Source organism: Vanderwaltozyma polyspora, genomic scaffold, assembly GCF_000150035.1.
Source record: "Vanderwaltozyma polyspora DSM 70294 KpolScaffold480 genomic scaffold, whole genome shotgun sequence".
Taxonomy (NCBI): domain Eukaryota; kingdom Fungi; phylum Ascomycota; class Saccharomycetes; order Saccharomycetales; family Saccharomycetaceae; genus Vanderwaltozyma; species Vanderwaltozyma polyspora.
The window spans coordinates 36,636-56,868 of NW_001834633.1; the positions used below are offsets into that span (position 1 = coordinate 36,636).

General features: G+C 31.7%; 7 protein-coding genes and 1 non-coding gene across 8 annotated transcripts; 6 read left to right on the forward strand and 2 right to left on the reverse strand.

Moving 5' to 3' along the window:
• Positions 1-158: 158 nt before the first annotated feature.
• Positions 159-3,332, reverse strand: VSB1 (Vsb1p; the record flags this gene model as incomplete). Its single annotated transcript, XM_001643739.1, has 1 exon — positions 159-3,332. One exon carries the CDS (start codon positions 3,330-3,332, stop codon positions 159-161), a length of 3,174 nt encoding a protein of 1,057 aa, XP_001643789.1.
• Positions 3,333-5,615: 2,283 nt separating this feature from the next.
• Positions 5,616-7,340, reverse strand: ASN2 (asparagine synthase (glutamine-hydrolyzing) 2; the record flags this gene model as incomplete). Its single annotated transcript, XM_001643740.1, has 1 exon — positions 5,616-7,340. One exon carries the CDS (start codon positions 7,338-7,340, stop codon positions 5,616-5,618), a length of 1,725 nt encoding a protein of 574 aa, XP_001643790.1.
• A 3,198-nt stretch (positions 7,341-10,538) lies between these two features.
• Kpol_480trna1 lies at positions 10,539-10,612 on the forward strand. Its single transcript has one exon. It is a non-coding gene; the product is annotated as a tRNA-Asn (tRNA).
• A 361-nt stretch (positions 10,613-10,973) lies between these two features.
• On the forward strand, positions 10,974-12,614 carry ROY1 (Roy1p; the record flags this gene model as incomplete). Its single annotated transcript, XM_001643741.1, has 1 exon — positions 10,974-12,614. One exon carries the CDS (start codon positions 10,974-10,976, stop codon positions 12,612-12,614), a length of 1,641 nt encoding a protein of 546 aa, XP_001643791.1.
• A 711-nt stretch (positions 12,615-13,325) lies between these two features.
• On the forward strand, positions 13,326-15,728 carry PET111 (Pet111p; the record flags this gene model as incomplete). Its single annotated transcript, XM_001643742.1, has 1 exon — positions 13,326-15,728. The coding sequence occupies one exon, from the start codon at positions 13,326-13,328 to the stop codon at positions 15,726-15,728; it is 2,403 nt and encodes an 800-aa protein (XP_001643792.1).
• Positions 15,729-16,206: 478 nt separating this feature from the next.
• On the forward strand, positions 16,207-17,484 carry PSH1 (ubiquitin-protein ligase PSH1; the record flags this gene model as incomplete). The annotated part of the gene is made up of 1 exon (XM_001643743.1): positions 16,207-17,484. One exon carries the CDS (start codon positions 16,207-16,209, stop codon positions 17,482-17,484), a length of 1,278 nt encoding a protein of 425 aa, XP_001643793.1.
• A 573-nt stretch (positions 17,485-18,057) lies between these two features.
• COX7 (cytochrome c oxidase subunit VII) lies at positions 18,058-18,246 on the forward strand (the record flags this gene model as incomplete). Its single annotated transcript, XM_001643744.1, has 1 exon — positions 18,058-18,246. One exon carries the CDS (start codon positions 18,058-18,060, stop codon positions 18,244-18,246), a length of 189 nt encoding a protein of 62 aa, XP_001643794.1.
• A 609-nt stretch (positions 18,247-18,855) lies between these two features.
• AIM39 (Aim39p) lies at positions 18,856-19,893 on the forward strand (the record flags this gene model as incomplete). The annotated part of the gene is made up of 1 exon (XM_001643745.1): positions 18,856-19,893. The coding sequence occupies one exon, from the start codon at positions 18,856-18,858 to the stop codon at positions 19,891-19,893; it is 1,038 nt and encodes a 345-aa protein (XP_001643795.1).
• Between the last annotated feature and the right edge of the window lie 340 nt (positions 19,894-20,233).

Below are 20,233 nucleotides of genomic sequence, written 5' to 3' on the forward strand. Positions count from 1 at the left end.
TCATTAAGATTGATTTGGCTACGAAATAATTTATAGATAAGTTGAATTCTATAATAATGCAATTTTATTAAAATATAAAACCACTATGACGTGGTGTATTTAAATATATATAGACACATTGATAAAGTGTGGATTTTTTGTTTAAATTTTATCGATACCTATGCGCTTACTAATGTATACCCAATTAAACCTTTATATCTATATTCCCTGATTGTCATGACTAGCAGTAACAGTTCTGTGTATAAATTTAAATTTTCTTTTTTAATTCTAGACATGGTGTCATCGTCGATCATCCAAATAATTGATTCTGTTTCCGTCTTAAATATTATTTTCGGAAGGTTTGTTACAGTCCCCCTGTGACCTACAACTTTACCATAACATGTTCTATTAGACATAGTTTCAGAAACTATACCTTGAGGAAGATCGTGAGTAACACGGACAACACCTGACTCTACAACAAAGAAGAAGTTACTACTATTAACCAAAGTTGATCCAGTAGGAAACAAAGATCTTCTAAAGTATGGAGAAAGTTGACCCCAAAAGTTGATTTCTTTTTCTCGAATACTTACATCTTCAGAAAATACATCAGGTCTGAATAGTCTGATAGAATACAATAATAAGGATAGAACTGGTTTATCAGTTTCATTATGAGTCTTAAATTTGCTTGCAGTCTGTGCCTCATTTTTAAAAACTTTTCGTGCGACAGATAGTACTTGATTGTTTCGAGGAGTATTTATTGGTAGTGACATTAGCATTTGCTGGTCAGCAGCCGACAGACCTGAATCAGATCTATTTCGAGAGAAATAGGTACTGCCACTATCCTTAGATATCGAAATTCTCTTGTGTATTCTATCCTTAGCCTTTTCGTGAAGTTGCATGTATTGGTATAGGAATTCATTCTCACACCACTCTAAAGCACTATTCAAATCATCAAATAATTCTACATCTTCCAGGAGACGAACCATATTGAACACGCTATAAATTTTATCCTTTTCCTTTATGGAAGAAATTATTAGTTGTATTCTTTTCCCTTGCGTGAACCTTTTAATTCTGTTGAACCCTTCAGCTGCAGAGTAGTCTATATTATCAGCATTTATGTTTTTGAAGTCTAATATTAAGTATTTTATTCTTCTCTTAGATGGATCTTTGTCGCTTATTTCTAATAATTTATCAATCTTTTCTTCAATTGAAATAATGGTACCAAAAAATAGAACATTTTGAAGTTTCAATAAATATATCTGCTGCCTAATACCGTTTAAAAACTTGGTTTGAATATAATCACGATAAACTGTACTCTTTGCCACCTGGCCATCATATTCTCCATTTATTGTTTCTAGCTTTGTACCGTCTACCATAAACGATAAGCAGGCGATTAGTATACCGACAATGATTCCCAGAACAAAGTCATATATTCCCATGATGAAAACAATGATTAATATTGTGATGTATTCAAACGATGTTACTGTGCCAATTGTGTCTACTAATGCTTCCACCATTAATTCATAGCCTAACAAAAAGATCAATGATCCAACTATGCAAACTGGGATAAATGAGACTATCACTGAACCAGCAACCATGACCACAACAGTTAATGCAACCAATAAAAATCCAGCTGATGAAGAATCTGCACCTGCCCTAATGAATAAGACACTATTTGTATAAACTAAATAGTTCTGCACCGAACCTAGAAGCCCACTGATTAGGTTTGAATAACCGTGTGCAATTAACTCTCTATCAACATCATATTTATCCATATGCAATGACATAGCTAAAGCTGGAACATTAATTGGTACGTGTAAAATTCCAAAAAATGTTAGTGCTAGCATGGTTGGAATTTGCTTTAAGACTAACCCCCAATGTATGTCATGTAGATTAAAGTACTTGTAATGGTCATACCAACTATTTTTAGAGTCTGTAACAGGAAATATCCAGCCATTTTCTCTCAAATGATCTAATGAGAGATTTGGAAGTATAGCCACAATAAAATGAAATAATATTATTGTTAATATATAAAATGATGGCAATACTAATGAATTCTGCACTTGTCGCTGTATCAAAATAAGTGATAATGTTAAAAGAGTTGGCAATAGCCACTTACCTAGAGTATCCAAATTTGTAAGAAGAGAAAGAAGGAATTCCCAATTATATTCAAATTTCCCGATTCTTGTAGATACCTCAATACCAGTAATAATCAAAAAATAGCCGACACCTCCAATACATCCAATTAGAATATGACGAGGGAAAAAACCGACAATTTTACCCATTTTTAATTTACCTAGCATGAAGAATACCAGGCCTGTGACAACAGAACTTATTACATAGCAAAATATAGTCGTGGTAATTACCTCGTTATCTTGATTTGGCAATGCATCTTTTATGGCAAAAGCCATTGTGTGGTAAAAAGGAGTTATTTCAATCATTTCACTACCAATACCGCATGGAAAACTTGAGAACCCACCAGATAGGACTAACTGGCATACAATAGTAGATATGTAAAACATTGATATACCAGTTGGTCCTAATCCAGAAAATAACGGTTCTGTTATAGGAAATATAATCATACCATATGAAAGAGCATCCAAAATATTTAATAAAAGCCCTAATATAGCTGCTGGTAAATAATTTAGCAGTTCTAACCCTTTTGTAGCAAAAGAAGAGCTGGTTAATTCTCTCGATTGAATTCTCAGTATAGAATTATAGTCATTATTTATTTCATCATAAGTTGATTCCAAATCAAATTCATTACCAACAATTGATGATGATGGTGTTAATAATGCTCTTTGTTCTAAACCATCTAGTTGTGACGCTGATGATCCAATAGGTGATAAAAAACTTTTGCCTTCAATAAAAGTATGGGGTCTTAAATGCACTGCTGATTCTTCTCCTTCTTCCTCAGCTTCAATTTGCTTTCTATTTAGTAACTCTATATATCTCTTGATTTTAGCTTCATCCATTGAGGTATCATTGAAATCGTTGGAAATTTCTGCTGTTTGTCTGTGTAATGCATCAGGGCCCAATATTGATTTTGAAGGCATTTTCCTTATCGGAAGCAATTCATCAGTTCTGCTTGTATTAAGATATAGACTTGGTGAATTAGATGATATGGAACCTGCATAGGACCTTCCTATGCGACCAAATTCTCTATTGCTCACAGAAGATGTGGTATTATCATTATATCCGCTGTATGAGTTTGGAGCTAGATTGCTTCTCGTTCTACCTGCTCCAATTCCTTGTTCATGTAACCCTAAAGATACAGATAGAGCCTCTGAAAAAGAAGGTCTCACTCTTCGATTGGAACTATCTTGACCGCTGTAATTTTGATTATTGTTCATGAATGCAATTGATTATATTTATAGTTGTCCCAGGTTCCAGAAGTGTGAGGTTTGTCTTTTAATATCAATTAAATTCAATTAAAATTCAAGATGGAAGATAAAAAAACTATAACAGGAAAAAAATCGAAGCGTTTTTCAACAATTGTATCTTATATTTGTAAAATCAAAAAAGAAGACAATGGATCCAATCTAATCCTTAACTATCCAAAGTTATTAAGCTTTTTTCCTTAACGTCTTGGTTCAAAATAATTTTCTCCCCAGGTATTTCTTATTATAGATAGAGAAATAAATATAAATATCATGAACTTCAAAATCAAATTCGAATCAGAATTTCTTTTGATTAAATATGTCAATCTGAGTCAGAATTTGTCAATTTAGTGGATATGGATGCTACGCTACACTCGATAAATTTCTCTTATCAGTATGTGGAAACAAGAATTAGATTAGTAGTATTCTCTTCGAGTGATAATTCAAACTAAAATTAAAGCTAAAAATTCGATGATCTCCTTCTCAGTAACAATACACTGGCATACTCCCGCTACCTGACAAAACCTTATCCGAATGTTCTTTGATAATCTGTGTAACAATATTACTGCAGCCATACTCAATATTTGATAATATAACCTGATAATTATTTATCTAATTTTCACCTTTTTTTCCATCGGATTTCTTTCAATTGAGTTTTTGAGAAATTGGGAATTAAAGTTGTAGCAGTGTGTCAATTGGACATTACGTTATAAACACTGTATAACGTTCGTAATTAGGATAATATCAAATTACTGATCATTTCGCTATTTTGATGAACCTTAATCTATGCTTATCATAAAATGCAAACGCAATTTTATTTTGTAACAAATTTTTTTCTTGTTGTCATGGTCACATGATCTGGTTTTTTTTTCTGTTCTTCAAGTATGTGGTGTGGTCTAATCAACGATATTGTAATAAACGGTCCAGAAATGAGTGAACTTGATGGTATAAGAACCTTCAAAATAATGAACAAAGAAGAGTATCATATCACAAAATATTAGTTAGTGGTGGATTAGATATCTTCTTTTATTTAGTTTAAAAAAACATCCAAAGTCAGGTAATTATTCTGAAAAGGATCTCCTAAAAAGATTGTTGGAAAACTTGCCGCCAAAGTGCAAAATATCAAAAACTGAAGTAATTTAGAATTCAAAGACTATCTTCATATGAATAGCAGCATCAAACTGTAGAGATGTCTCTAATCTTTATAAAATGTAGTTAAAATTCAATCTTACTATCGATACATCTAGTCATTGCTTTGTATCTGCTTTATCTTGTGTTTCAGATTAGTGAAGAAACTGTTTAAAGGAAAGTGCGCTTTTCCGATCACCTTTTTATATAATCGATAATGAAAAGACACGCAAAGAAGTAGTGGCTAATGGCACTTTCATTAACTTATTTATATGTTCATATATTCATATATATTTGGCACAATTACAATGAAACCATGCGTTATTAATAATAAAGTACTACAAGAAATTACCTCATTTTGTGTAGTACCTCTTGGCACATCTACCTGTACACACTGAGAAATAAATTGAAGTAGTTGAAATATTTCTAATCTATATAAAGAGCTGGATTCATTCTAGTTCTTGAGGTAATCTGTCATGTTTAAATAAAAACAAAAAGTACTCCCGTAGTGACTAGGAGAAGGAAACAGAATGTCAGTAATTATAAGAGATTTGAAAAATATACTGTTTAAACATCATGGTAATGGATTCGAACTTATAAAAAAATTAAAATCAGGTATTGGATTCACGAAACATATTGTCCATCATTCCCATTCACGTTGCAAAGTAGTAACCAGATATGATATATTAAAAAACTTTTATTACTAAAAGCTTTAAGTTGATAAAGTGTGCTTTAATGATAGTTTTTTGAATTCAGAAGTTCGAAATCGATATAAAATTAATGTCTGTGAGTGGGGGGATGGGAGAGGACAGGAAATTTAATAATAACCTAATAAAATTGTTGGACCAGTTATCAATATTAAAGTAAAGTTCTAATAAACCATATAACATGCAGATAGTTGTTTTCATTTATAGTTAGCTTTATTTAATCACATTATCTAGAATTATATAAAATTAATTTATAAATAAAAAACTAAAAATAAAAAAAAATCAATAATAATGTTGTAGTTTTACAATTCAAATAATCAAATATTCACAAGTAAAAGGTATATTTTATATTAATATTGTATCTGTTCTTTACTTATTGCGGAGATCAAAAAGTGGAATAGAAATGGAAAAACGTATTTGATTATTTGTCACCAATGTGTTGTTCGTGGATTTTAGCATATCTACCAGATGGATCTTCAGCACAACCCCAATCAGCCTTTGGAATCCATCTCATGACGGTTTCGGCAGCAGTCTTTTGTGGGAACAAAGCATCGAACTTCAATCTGTACCAGTATGCTTCCTTGGTAGTTGGGATATCAGCACCCCAGTGTTCCTTTGGAGTAGAGAATAATTCGTCAGAGATAACTCTTTCAGCAGTGTCTTTCAAACCATCAATCCAAGAGTAACCAACACCATCAGAGAATTGTTCCTTTTGTCTCCATAAGATTTCTTCTGGTAAGTAAGGTTTTTCATCTGGTTCATCAGAAGTATCGAAAGCCTTTCTTAAGATGTATTTTTCTATACGGCCTTCTGATGCATTAATCATCTTTTCGGCTGGATCAATGTTCATACATAATTGTAAGAATTCACGATCCAAGAATGGTACACGAGCTTCCAAACCCCAAGACATGGTAGACTTGTTGGCTCTTAAACAATCAGCCAAGTGTAAGTTCTTAACACGCTTAACGGATTCGGTGTGGAATTCAGCAGCTGAAGGAGCTTGAGCAAAGTACAGGTAACCACCGAATATTTCATCAGAACCTTCACCAGACAAAACCATCTTAACACCTTGAGCTTTAATCTTTCTTGATAACAAGAACATTGGAGTAGAGGCTCTGATGGTAGTGACATCGTAAGTTTCCAAATGGTAGATAACATCATCCAAAGCGTCTAAACCTTCTTGTAAAGTGAAAGTATGTTCATGATGAATAGAACCGATGAATTTAGCTACTTTTCTGGCAGCTAACAAATCTGGAGCATTTGGTAAACCGATAGCAAAAGAGTGTAAACGAGACCAACCAGCGGTATGCAAGTTACCTTGGTCATCAATACCTGTTAGATGCTTATCTTCAGAATCATAAGCAGTTGTATCCATTTCTTTCATAGCCTTTTCAGTTTCACGGGCAGCAATAGAGGCGATTAAAGAAGAATCTAAACCACCAGATAATAAGACACCGTATGGAACTTCAGCCATTAATCTCTTTCTAACAGCCTTTTCCAAACTTTCTCTGATAGCTTTGTAACTAACAGGTTCAGTTGGGATTCTTTGTTCATCGATCCAATCTGGAGAGAAATAACGGGTAATTTGATCAGTTTCAGAATCGTAGACATGACCAGGTGGGAAAGCCATAATGCTGTCACAATCGTCAGTTAAACATTTTAATTCAGAAGCAAAAAAGACTGTCTTTGGAGATTTTGAGTTCCGCCCCATGTATAAAGTAGTGATACCAATTGGATCTCTTGCAGCGATAATACGATCTTTCTTTGCATCATACAGACACCAAGCAAACATACCATCTAGATACTTTGGAGCATCGATGTCATGTTTTAAATATAGAGGAATGATAGGTTCACAATCACTTAAAGTTTTGTATTTGTAATCTGGACAAGATTCCCTTAATTGAATATGATTATAAATTTCACCATTGACACACAATACGTAATCACCACATGGAGAAGTAATTGGTTGAGCACCAGAATCTAAACCAACAATAGCTAATCTTTCATGAACTAAGATGGTAGAGTTTTTGACAACGTTACCAGACCAATCTGGACCACGATGTCTAATTCTTTTCGACAGTTGTAAAGCTCTTGGCTTAAACGCTTCAGCGTTTTCATGTTTATAAGCAGCAAAAATACCACACATTATATTAAAATGACGTTACTAATTACTATTCTATCTAGAATATCAGTGATCTATTGTGTATTAAATAGATAAGTAGAAAAGTAATATTTACGATGAACAGATATGTTAACCCACATTTTTCAAGAAACAAAAGATAATCAAGCACAACTACAAATCAAGAACCCAATGCACTTTCATTTATATAAAGATTCATCTACATTTATATATATATGAATATAAATAAATATACATGCATCTAGATAAAAATAAGAATAAAAATGAAGTCGTTAGTGCTAATGTTAGCATGATTTAGCTTATGAGTAATAAATGAAATTGAAAAATTTCACTAATTAAAGTGTTCTACATGAGTATTTCTCCTAGAGTTTCTTTTTTAACGTGCAGATTCTGGGACTAACCAACTGTCCCAAGCCAGAGAAGAGATCAATCCAATCCAATTCAATTACAATACCTTTCTTTTAAAGCTATGAGTCAAAGAAAAGGAAACGAGAACCGCAGTAGCCAGTGATAATTACAATAGAAACTACTAATTCCATCGATAACTACAACAGAATTTACTGCTAATTATAATATTTCTTGTTTCTGTTTGATGCTTTTGTTAACAAGCGTAGGGTATATGTTGTGGGAGGGAGCAAGAACAACTATCTTCAGCGATGTTTTGAGGTTTAAGCTGTTTCGAAGGTCTTTATTTCATCCAGTTTGGGACCTATTCTCTCTTGGGTGGGCTTAATGTTCAGAGTGTGGGATGAGGAAGAATACGATGAGTTTGTATAGGTAGGTATCTTTATTTCAGAAGGAGGGGAGTGTTGTGCTAGTTAGTTCTATCTGAAGCTAGAGATGTTCAGTGTGCTAATGAAGGAGGGTTGAGAGAGAGAGGGAGAGACAGAGCAAGACTTGACGGACAAGAGTGACTGATTAGAAGATTTGAAAAAATGTATACAGTTTTCTAGTGAATGTTTCCTATTTGAGATATGAAGAATTGATGGTATCTAGAGCTCAAAAATTTATTTTTGTTTATGATTGAGTTTTGGATATATTGATTACAATCTGTAGATGTAAAGGCAAAAAATAAGATATTCCAAGTATTCTATTTAGTGCTGTGTGTTAGTTAGTGTCTGTATTTTTGAAGCCCACGCGGCAACAAATTTTTAGTTACTATTTTATATTGTTAGATAATTGGAGTTTAACAACCGATCTAGTAGTTTACATATATCCAAGTGAAGCATGGTATATGAGTATATCCGTCGGGAAAAGGGAGTTCCACCGTCGGGTGAGTGATTTCTGGTTCATACTTGAGGCTTTGTTTAAGAAGGTTAATTTTAATTTTATCATAATAACAAGAATAAACCTAGAACTCCTGTTTGGATATTCCATTTAAAGAATAAAAAGCGGTTATAGAATCAAGATTGTAATTTGTATCGATATACTTACTTTGGCTAATATAATATAATATAGTCGGTAATCAACGGTTAGCAACACCTAACATTTTCTTATTGCCATTTTGTTATAGCGGGTTAGGTGTACCTGATTGATTTATATCGATGTTCTCATAATGTGTTATTCTTCCCTTCATTAATTCGTGGATACAGATCTATCAGTGTTAGTAACTTGCACTTAGACCCACCTTGTTTCATTAAAGGGTTTTTTTGTCTCATTAAACTAGTCCGCATCGATTTAAAAATCGAATACAACTGAATTTGAATTTTTAAATCACAAATTAGTTAATTTATCGAGATTAGACTAACTGCAATTGTCCTGCCTATATTTCAAGATATTAGAGATATATACAAATTAATAAATGCAATGAGTTTGATTTTATTTACGTGCTTCTATTCCTTCCATATTAATACATTTAAAAAGAATCAGAATTTCATAATATTAGCGTCCTGTCATTCAATTGAATGTAACAAGATTATATTGGCTGCATAGGAACCGCATTCTCCATTAAAACCTCAGTAAATTAGATATTATCTAGTCCACCGAGAAGAATTGTTCGATTTAATAAATGCAAATAGTATCATCGCACTCTTTTTAAAACTTGGAAGGTTCATGGTTTCTTTTAAAACGTAAAGAAAAGAATAACAACAGAAAAAAATTAAATGGATTAAAAGGAAATAAAATGACATCTTCTTGTAATAAAGAACTATTAAAATCATCTCTTATTTATATACCAAAGCGTGAAAAAGTGGACAGAAAGAAAATTTTTTTTAAATTTTTCGAGTTGTACGATTAAGATATACATGTCGTGATATATGATGTTTGTTTGATGGGGAGGGTAATAAGAAATACAACAACAAGTTATATAGGGTTGGTTCATATTATTTCTGAAGAACCAAGAAACCTGACCCGATTGATCATGTCTATTAATTTACTGAATTATCATGCATGGTATATCATAGAAGAATGGAATAAAATTAATAAGGAATATGAAAAATAATGGCTTAAAAAAAAGCACACTGAGCTGATCTCTTTTCTAGGATAACTTTTATTATCCTTTTTGAAATTAGCTATTATTTTTTATAAATTGTAGAAAAATGACAGTCTAAGAAAATGTCATTAATCTTCTTTGATTCGAAAAGGTAAATTTGCGTCACTTACTCACATTAGAACTTCTCTTTATTATGACTTTAAAATCGCCCATCTAAAGTTCGATGAAGTCTATATTATCAGTTAATAATATACAGGCAGTTCAATCCATTGAACCTTTCATTTTTATTTCTTATACAAATGTTGATATACTAATACGTTAAATGCATATGAATTCACGACTTCTTGAGAGTTGGTGGTTTTATTGTATTATCCTGATGTTACTCCGAACGAATCTTGATGGCTGACGAGATATGTGTTGTGGCCACGACGTTGTTTCAGCTTGCCAAACTTGTTATAAAATCATACTATTGTACATTACTAGGTATTATTCAGTATGTTAACTTGTATATAGGACAAGCACATAGAATATTAATTAATCGTATATTTATTTTTCCATATAGATCTCCACCAAAAGATTCCCTTGGATAAGCGCGGGCTCACCTTCATTCTAAAGAATCCCAAGGCAACTCTCCAATTAAAGGATAACTAAATTTTACCCAAAGTTAGTTAATCAATATAAAATAACGTGGAATCAATACATAAATACAAAATAAATACCCAGCAAATATTGGTACTAGCATTACTAACTTTTCCAATTTCAACAAGTTCTACGACTCCGTGGCCAAGCTGGTTAAGGCGTGCGACTGTTAATCGCAAGATCGAGAGTTCAATCCTCTCCGGGGTCGTTTATTTTTTTTGATTTAATTTTTCAACATTCTCAATTTGCAAGATATTCAAATAAAGGCCACCCACCTAAACTTTTGATCGAATTGATATTTAATAGATGATTTATATTTTTGTTGAGAGGGTGAACAGATTAGTTGAATTGATTTAAATTTTGGTTTGTATCCGTTAAATTCAATAATTCGCTATTAGTATATCAAGTTACTGAACCTTCTGGTATAATTGTTGTAACGCTTTAGTCCATTCAATCCCAATATAATTGCACCTGATTGCCAATGAATGGTCTAACAAGATAAAGATAGTATTGTTGAAATTATTTTTTTTAAATTATCATTGTAAATTATTATTATTATAAATTATATCATGGCTTTAAATGAAAATTTAATTTCCGTGCTATCTCATGTGGCAGAATATTTGAATCAGAATGAGTTAATAGATTTAGCATCGACATGCAGGGAGATTTACGATAAAATTGCGATACCTAAACTTTATAGACGAATTGTGATTAATGAAGAACCTGTAATGAGAACAAATCTTTGGTATTTGGAAAGTTACGCCACATTCGTGTCTGGTTATAGATCTGTGATAAAAAGTGCTGATCAGAACGATATATTTGTTTATGATAGAATTGAACGTCTACTACATAGTGGAAAGTTAGAGTTAATTAGAGAATTGATTATCACTGATAAAGTATTTGCTGATGAAGATAGTGGGTTCCGATTGTTTAAAATATTAATAGAAAGACTTGTGGCCATTGATAAATTAGAGGTTCTACAAATTATGGATATCAGATTATCCCAAATATTTTATGAATTATATTTGGAATTGACTCACCTTAAGAAAATCCATCTATTTGATTTTGAAGATAGGGTACAAGTCAAATCCTTTGCAAATTGTAATTCATTAAGGTTGATGCTGCAAAATCATACTTCTTCAAATTCCAAAGTTATCTCTTCAGAATCACTAGAGTTTGTGACGCATATAAAAGAATTAATTGTAGAAGATGTGGAGAGTCATACCTTACTTTTCTTTCAAAACCTATTCGAAGCTAATATTCAATTTCCAAATGTTAATTCGTTGAAATTCGAACATGTACATACATATACTTCATCTGAATTAACTACTGTACATATAAATAAAGTGATAGCGTTGGAGAAGCTTGAGAAACTAGAAATGTCGATTGCATGTGAAGTTCCTGGATGTCATTGTATTGATGATTTCTTGTTCGATTTGTCTACTAATCTAAAATCTCTAAATAAATTATCACTGATTGAAAATACATTCCAAACACAAGGTGATCATTACACAGAGGAAAATTGGGATATTTCAATAGCGAAATTTATTCTGAATATACCTAATGTCTCTAAAAATTTAAAATTATTAAACATTGACCATAATCCGCCAAAAAATGGGGAACAAAGTAACAGTGTTGACGGAAACTACTTTCGTAGACGTGATTTATATTCAAAAGTTCTTCCTGAACTAACTGCATTGCAAACCTTAATTGCCCCTTCGATTTTATTGTCATTGAGTTCTTATGACATTTTAATTGGCGATTTATTATGGAATGGATGTAAATGTCCATTCTGTAATAAAATATTACCTATCTTAGACGAATATATTATGAACCATCAAGTATTTGATAATGAATATTCGGATTATAAAGATATCTCAGTGACAAATTTTTTTGCATACGTGCAACAGATTTTATCGAAAAGGATTAAACATCAAATTGTCTGGGATACTGACATTCAAAATATTCCACCGACTAATAAAACCTGGGATTTCCATGGGTTCGAATCGATCTCCCATTTCGATGACTATGATTGTACATTCGATAACAGGGTATTTAATGCTGTCCCGATTGCTGTTGCGCATTTTTTCAATGGTTATATGGATAATCTAGTAGTCTTCATGCCAAATTTATCGGTTGCCATCTTATCAGGAATATACTACTCCGTAGATAAATCAACCCGTAAATATAAAAATATATACGATGAATGAGGTCTGGTAGTAGTGCTCATCTGTTCATTGTCTTTATAGATTGTGTCATTATTGGATATTTAACTTATATTATAGATATTACATCCGTGCATCGCATACTCCGCCCGATTTTATAGGCCTTGACTATATTTAATATCTTGATTTCGAAACTATTTAACGAAATGAACAAAACTTGGCTAAAAATATAGTTAATTCAGTAGGAATGAGTTGAATTGAATTAAATAGAGTGATATAGTGGTCTAAACTGTAAATATTAGCGTCAATTAGTCTGTTATAAACAGGTGCATATACATATAATTTGGTATATAGCCAAATCTATATTCATTTTATTGTTAATATTATTCCTTTCTGTTCTTTGCACCAATTAAGTTGCTTTAGTTGTTTGAACCTAGTACTCAACCGTCAAAAAGCAACTGGTAAACTAATTTGAATTTTCATTATAGCATTCCTGTAGATACACATTGGCTTTTTCTTTTATTCAGTTTAATATTCATTAGTTTCAAATTGCATTTATTAATTCATATATTGTTTTACTACTATTCGTTCAGTACCAGGTCATATCTCTTTTTTCAGTGGTTCAATTATAACTAACATCTAATCTGGTCCATATATTCATTGAATCTAATTCAAATTATTTATAATACTTTTTTTTCCTTTTATTTTTGCATATTAGCTCAGCATTTATTAGTCTCATGAATTCATTTAATCTAAATGTTAATACGAAAATCAATACAACGAATATACCCGTATTTGGTCAATAAGACGCCATTGCGATTATCTACTCAGGTCAGAAACCTTAAAATATGTAATAAAGAAACTGACAGGGGCAGGAAAATATTAGAGAATGAAGAATGGCTAAGATTTGGTAATACAAATAATTCCAATATTCCACCTTATCAAAGTTCATCATTGAAAAATCAGAATCAATTGGAAGATGTTAGCAATAGTGCAGAAAATGGGCATGTTCTTAACGAACCAATAGTCTTTATCTCTAAATCAGACTTTAAGGAAAATTGGGAGCTCAAATTTATAGAAGCATCAAGAATTACAGTACGACAAGTAAAAGGATTATTGGTTGATAAATATGATATGTTTTCTCCTGATCAATTACTGTTATTGTTCAAATCTTTGGAATCTTACCAAGACACTTACAATATGCATGAGCTATCTGTTATATTACTTCCACAATTGAATAAATTCAATGGTAATTCTAAGGCATTTCAAGAACTTCTAGTCACAATATTGAGAGTAGAATATAAACTAAAAAAATATAGAATTTGTGAACATTTGTTTTCAGAATGCATAAAATATCCAATAAAGAATCCTGTGATTTATAGAATAGGTTTGAATTCATTTATTGAAAACGATAATTTCCACTTAGCAAATGGATTCTATATACAAGCGCTAGAAAGTCCAGATATATTCCCTCTAACAACAAAAGAACTATTTTCATTTCTATTAAAATTATACGAATTTAAAGACTTATACTCGATGGAGCGAATATTCATTCAGTGGCTAAAGAAAAAATGTGATAAGAATACCCCTTCAGAGCATGATCCTACAACAAATATTCTTTCTTTGATGCATAGAGCCTATAGAAATTATGGAACTGATGGTGAATTCCAAGAGTTTTTAGAAAATGAGTATGTTAATAAACTTCGATATAGTGAAACTTTGCAATTTAAGTGCACCGAATTTTTAACTGATCTTTATGAAAAAGAAGAATACGAAAATGATATAACTAAAAAGTACGAAGATTCAATAGCACTCTTTGGACTATTAGAAAATTTACCAGCTCAAAAAAGAGGATTTTATCTGGCATTATTGAACTCTGCTGTTAAACACAATGATTTCGAATTCGTAAAACTCTTATCACAAGAGATGAAGAAAGATAATTTAATTAACTTTGGAGCCTCATATCACTTGATAGTTTCCGAACATTTCGCCAAAAATGGACATATCAATGAACTTTTGACGTACTTTAATGAACTAGTGCTTCAGCAGGAGGACAGTTGTGTTAGATTGTCTCCACAACAAGTGCTGACATTCAGAGACTGTCTAGTCAAGAAATATCCTATATTAACAAGAGAAATACATAATGAATTGAAAACTATAATTACAAAGCCCGTTTATTATGAAAAAATTGGTTGGACTATATCTACTGACAGAGATCTTTCGAAATTAATTTCATACAGAGCATTGGGTGGATCACAATACATGGTTCCGTATCTAAATCATGTAGACTACGATAGATTTTTGAATTTCTCAAAATTAATAAAAGAGAGGAAAATAGCAGAGGCCAAATTATCTTTGACAGATATTTTCCAAAGGAATTTAAAACCAAGTTTTAACCTTTGTTTTATGTTGTTTAGATTGTCTATTCAGAACAATTTTAGAATATTGGCAACGATTATTGATGATTATTTAAGACAATGTCAAAATGATATACCGATTAGCATGAAATTACTTTGGTTGCGTAATGATGTCCTAGGGTCTCAAAAATCTATTGCTTCTACAACAGAGACCTCAAAATTTGGTTTAAAGAACAAGAAATCTATGCGTTGGGTAGAAGTCGAAAATTTTTCAAGGAATAATGTCAACAGTTTAAATTTCACATCATATATTCAATTGTCAAAAATCAGTATATTATTAAAAAATTACTCGCTTGCATCAGAATTTATAAACAAAGCATTTTCTAAGATGGATAAAAAAAATGAAATGAATTGGGCATCATATTATCTGGTATCACTATGGAAATCCACTGTAACTTTAAATCAAAAACAATTTTTAAATCAATTAAAAGAATGGAATAAAAATCAAAATGGTAATTTCATTACCCAAGGACACCTGCGTAGAATCAAACAATACAGTACATTTTTTAGTAAAAGATCTAATTATATCGATAACTATGATCCAAATTTAGATTTTGAAATTAAACAAGAGGTTGAATACTTAGCAGAACGTTTTGTTGATTATAAATTTCAAGGTTTAAATGATATTAAGAGAACTTGTGATATTTTAGACAAATGGTTAGAAAAACAAGTAAATGAAAAAGAACAAAAATTAAAATCAATAAAAGCATTCAATAAGATTAAATATAATAAAAACAATTGATGATAAACTTATTTTCTACTTAGGATGGAAATAACTAAATTAAATATGTAGAGAATTGCATTCATAAAATTTCATGTAAATAGTGTACCTGTTTCTACTAAATAAAATAGATAAATAAATACATTCATGTATAAAAACAATGATCTTAAAGTACCAACTATTGTATTAAAGTTAAGCATTGATATGACCTTAACCATCAATTATGTTTTTACCTCATCGATTGTTGCTATAGAGAAAAAGCCTTTAAATTAAGGCATCGAATTTTGATGAAATTACCTTAAAGGCGAAAATATTTCAACATATAGCATAGAGTAATTGATTTAAGAAGAGATGATTAAAGAAGGCAAAAGTTACCAGATATATATAGAGAATATAATCAGGGCTATAGCATTGTGCGTTTTGATTGTGTATTATATTGGTCTATCAATTAGTTCCAGTTTAAATTTTGATTGATTAAAAGTTTTTGGCATCCTTTTTAATGATAACAATAGATAAGATGAATGGTTTATTGCATGTATCAGTTCTATCTCAAAGTAAGAAGACTAAGAATAAGCTACTTGGTAAGGTGCTTGATAGCACACTTTGTTCTATATGTCACGATTACATGTATGTTCCTATGATGGTTGCTTGTGGGCATAATTATTGTTACAGTTGTTTAAGTAGTTGGTTTACGAGCAATGAAACCCAAGAACTAAGTTGTCCTCAATGCAGAGCCAATGTTACTACAGCTCCAGCATTAAATACTACATTACAACAATTATTAGAAACGTTAGCTGAAGTTAGTCTAGACGATACCAAGAAGGAGAAAGAAGGTGAAGATGTCAATAAAGATGGTAGTGAAAACAATGACGACGATGAGAAATCGAAAATTGACATGAATACATTTTATTCTTCAATGGAAGAGAGCAAGAATGAATATAATATGGATAAGAGGAATGAAAATCTATTTGGTAAAGTTTTCATCAATTCTGCGATGGCGGTAATCGATGAAGATGATGATGGAATTGCTCGTTGTAGTAATTGTCATTGGGAACTTGATCCAGATTTTGATGAAACAGATGGGAACGTTTGTCCTCATTGTAGCACTCGTATAAGAAATCGAGTACCTGAATCAGGGTATAGCAGAACTACCTCTGATGCAATTGGCGGTGGTCAAAGACGCGGAGGCTTTGACAGTGATGAGTATAGTGAAGGAGAATTAGAAGAGTTGGAACAGGATCTCCAAAGATATCATGAAGCCAGCGAACAAAGTATTCGAGAGTTAGATACTGATAATGAGGGAGAGGAAGGGAGCGGAGGGATGAGTGCTGAATTTGATAGAAGATTCCCTATTCCTCGACAAGGACGTAACTTCCTACATGATGACGAAGCCGAGGAATCCTCCAACAACGGTGATGACGATGATGACGATGACGATGGTGATGAAGCTATCCGCCAACGTAGAAGACACATTGACATGAACCAAGAGGTAGAATCCGACCTTGACTCCTTTATAGCTGATGATGATGATGAAGAACAAGAACTCGATGTTGAAGAACTAGATGGTCTATCAGATAACGATTCGAAACGAAACCGAATGGTCCTACAAGAATCCGAATCCGAAAGAGACAGTGACTACTACGAACATAACGATGATGGGTATGTTAGTGGAGACAGTCTAGTTGACGACCAACCAGACCAAGAGCCGCAACAACAAAATAAAAGACAAAGAAGATACAAAGTTATCCTACAAGGAAGTGATGAAGATGAAGATTGAAAACATTGTGTTGAAAGAGAAAAAAAGCATTCAGTAATAAAGGCAGAATCAGTAGAGAATAATCGATTCGAACTACCAAATCAATCCGCTCATCTCATCGCATCTCTTTCTCTCTCTCGTTTACTTTAAATACAAGACAGACCAATAAATACACGTTCAGTAGCTCTGAGCCTGAGACTGAGCCTGAGCTTTAACTTGAGCTTTAACTTGAGCTTCTCTACCATGATTCGATTTGATTGGTTCAAAGTGTAAACTGCTCTGTTTTTTTTCAGTTCGATACTTGTGTCGCTACCAATTATCCACTATTTGGTAAAACCGAAAAATTTCGACAAGGAAAGGATTAAAGCTTTAACCAAACACATTTCACCCAACTTTTAAGCAAATTGTAACCTTTCAATTTAAATTGAAAGGTTATTTATAAAGGAAAGGGGAGTTATTATGATTAGATATAGTTCTGTTAGTCTTGAATTGTGTTGTTTTCGTGGACTGAACGACAGATCGATCAATCAATAAGATTAAAAATCGTATTGTGAAAACAGATAGCAAATAAGCATTACATTTAGTATTTAAGAGATGGCTAACCCACAAAGAATAATTGAATTACAAAAGTTATTCCAAAAGTCTACTAAGCCAATTTGGTGGAGACATCCTAGATCTGCTTTCTACTTGTATCCATTCTATGGTTTATTTGCAGTTGCAGTTATTGCTCCTTTATGTTACATCCCAAACGCTATTATGGGTATTAAGGCAAAGAAACATTAAAGAGGATTCAAGTAATCCTCCTTCTCACCTCCTACCATTCAAGCTAAAATAAATTAGCTTAAATTCAACCGATTAAAATAGTAGCTCTCAAATGAAATATTACTACAGAATATATATATGTAGCTTTATGTTCAGCAGTAAAGTAAAAGCTCAGGCGAAAGCAATACTATAGCATAATCATTAAAAAAAAATATTATAAGGAGGACACTAATCATATTCTATTAATTAATTATTTTTATATTCATTTTTTTCTATTATTTACTGTTATTACAAGTGTTGTAATAACACTCTTCCCAAAACATATTACTTCTATTTAACATTTTTATTAAATATCTAATTCTTTTTAATTATATTCCTTTTATATTATATAGTTTAAAACTGATATTTCGAAATAGGTAGTTTAACATTTATCGACAACACTTCTGATACTAGAAAGTTAGTTGGTTTGGTGAGGATAAGAGTGATATAGAAGTCTTTAGTCACCTCGAGTTGTTCTGATTTATTTTTGAAAGTATTAGAAACGGTTGCATATTGTTTCAGTTATAAGTTTTGATCGTTGGTAGCTTAGTGTGGATAGCGAGAGAATAGGTTTTTATATTTAAAAGGGTAATGTTATCTTTACGAAGGGGATTGATAACTAAAAGTTATTTAAATTATAAATTTGTTAATCATTTAGCTGTAATTCCAAGGAATTACAGCAATGATTCAAAATATTTCTTTAGCAAGCCTCCAGCCAATGATAATAATGATAAGGGAAGCTATGCTGATTCAAAGCATTTCTTCACTAAACCTAATGGTAAGATGAACTCAAATGAACAGATTGATCAAATGCATAATAATGGCAGTAATAATCCAAATAATAATAAGAATGGCAGCACTGATTCCTTAATTGGACAAGCTATTTTACAGCAGAGACGTGAACGTAGAAAACAAGTGTGGTATGCTTTAGGTATTAGTATCTTCGCTGTATTAATTGGTTATTCAATTGGTTATAAAGTAATTTACTTGAATGAAGATAGCTTTATACCTTTATATCCTTCATCTGGTATCCGTAAGCCAAGTCAAAATGATTTAAGGAAGATAGATGTTCCTCACATTAAATTGATTTCTCATTTAAGAGTGTTAGAAGTGCTTTCTCACCATGATATGATCAAAGAACAGTACGGGGTGCCTTTGCATGATTCAAATGGTGTCAATCCTCCACAAATAAAAGAATTCAATATCTGGTGTGAAGATCAAGACCCTTGTGTAACTGGTCTGATCATTAGAAAAGATGATCCAAATAGACCTACCACTCATACTTGGCATAGAATTCCATATTTGCTTCAATGGAGAGTCACTCATAGACCTATTTGTATTTCCAGAAGTATATCAAATTTCTTGGAAGATATAGGTTTAAGTTATTCGACAATATACGAAATTATATCCCCTGAAAAGATTTACGGTTCATTCAAATACGAGTACCCAATTCCTGGGGATGACCATTCGATGCACATTTGGTTTTTAGGTGAATTACAACTTAATAATGATACTTTGATTATATACAAGGGAAAATATCATGTTGATGTCAAATTACAACAGGTTGACTTATTGAGAAATGAAGATGGGAAGCTAGTTCGTTATGTTTTATTTAAAGAAAACGAATGATTTATTCCAGTATATGCGAGAAATATACATGGTTTCTCTATTTTATGGCAAAGAAATATTGATTCCACTTTTATGACCTGGTTCTTAACAAATTTTCAGTCAAGAAGACATAATAAATAATAATGACACTATTTGTTAAGAACAATTCTCAAAATATATATAATGATTTTATACTGAAGTATAATAAATATTGATAAATGAAATGATATTTAATGAAATAATAGAGGAATGAATTAAAAAAATTTCTAATCTATTTATTGGAGAATTGTACTCTTTATAAATGTATTTATTAGGAATCTCTTAAATAAAAATATTCGTATGAGTTGGCTTGGTATTTCCT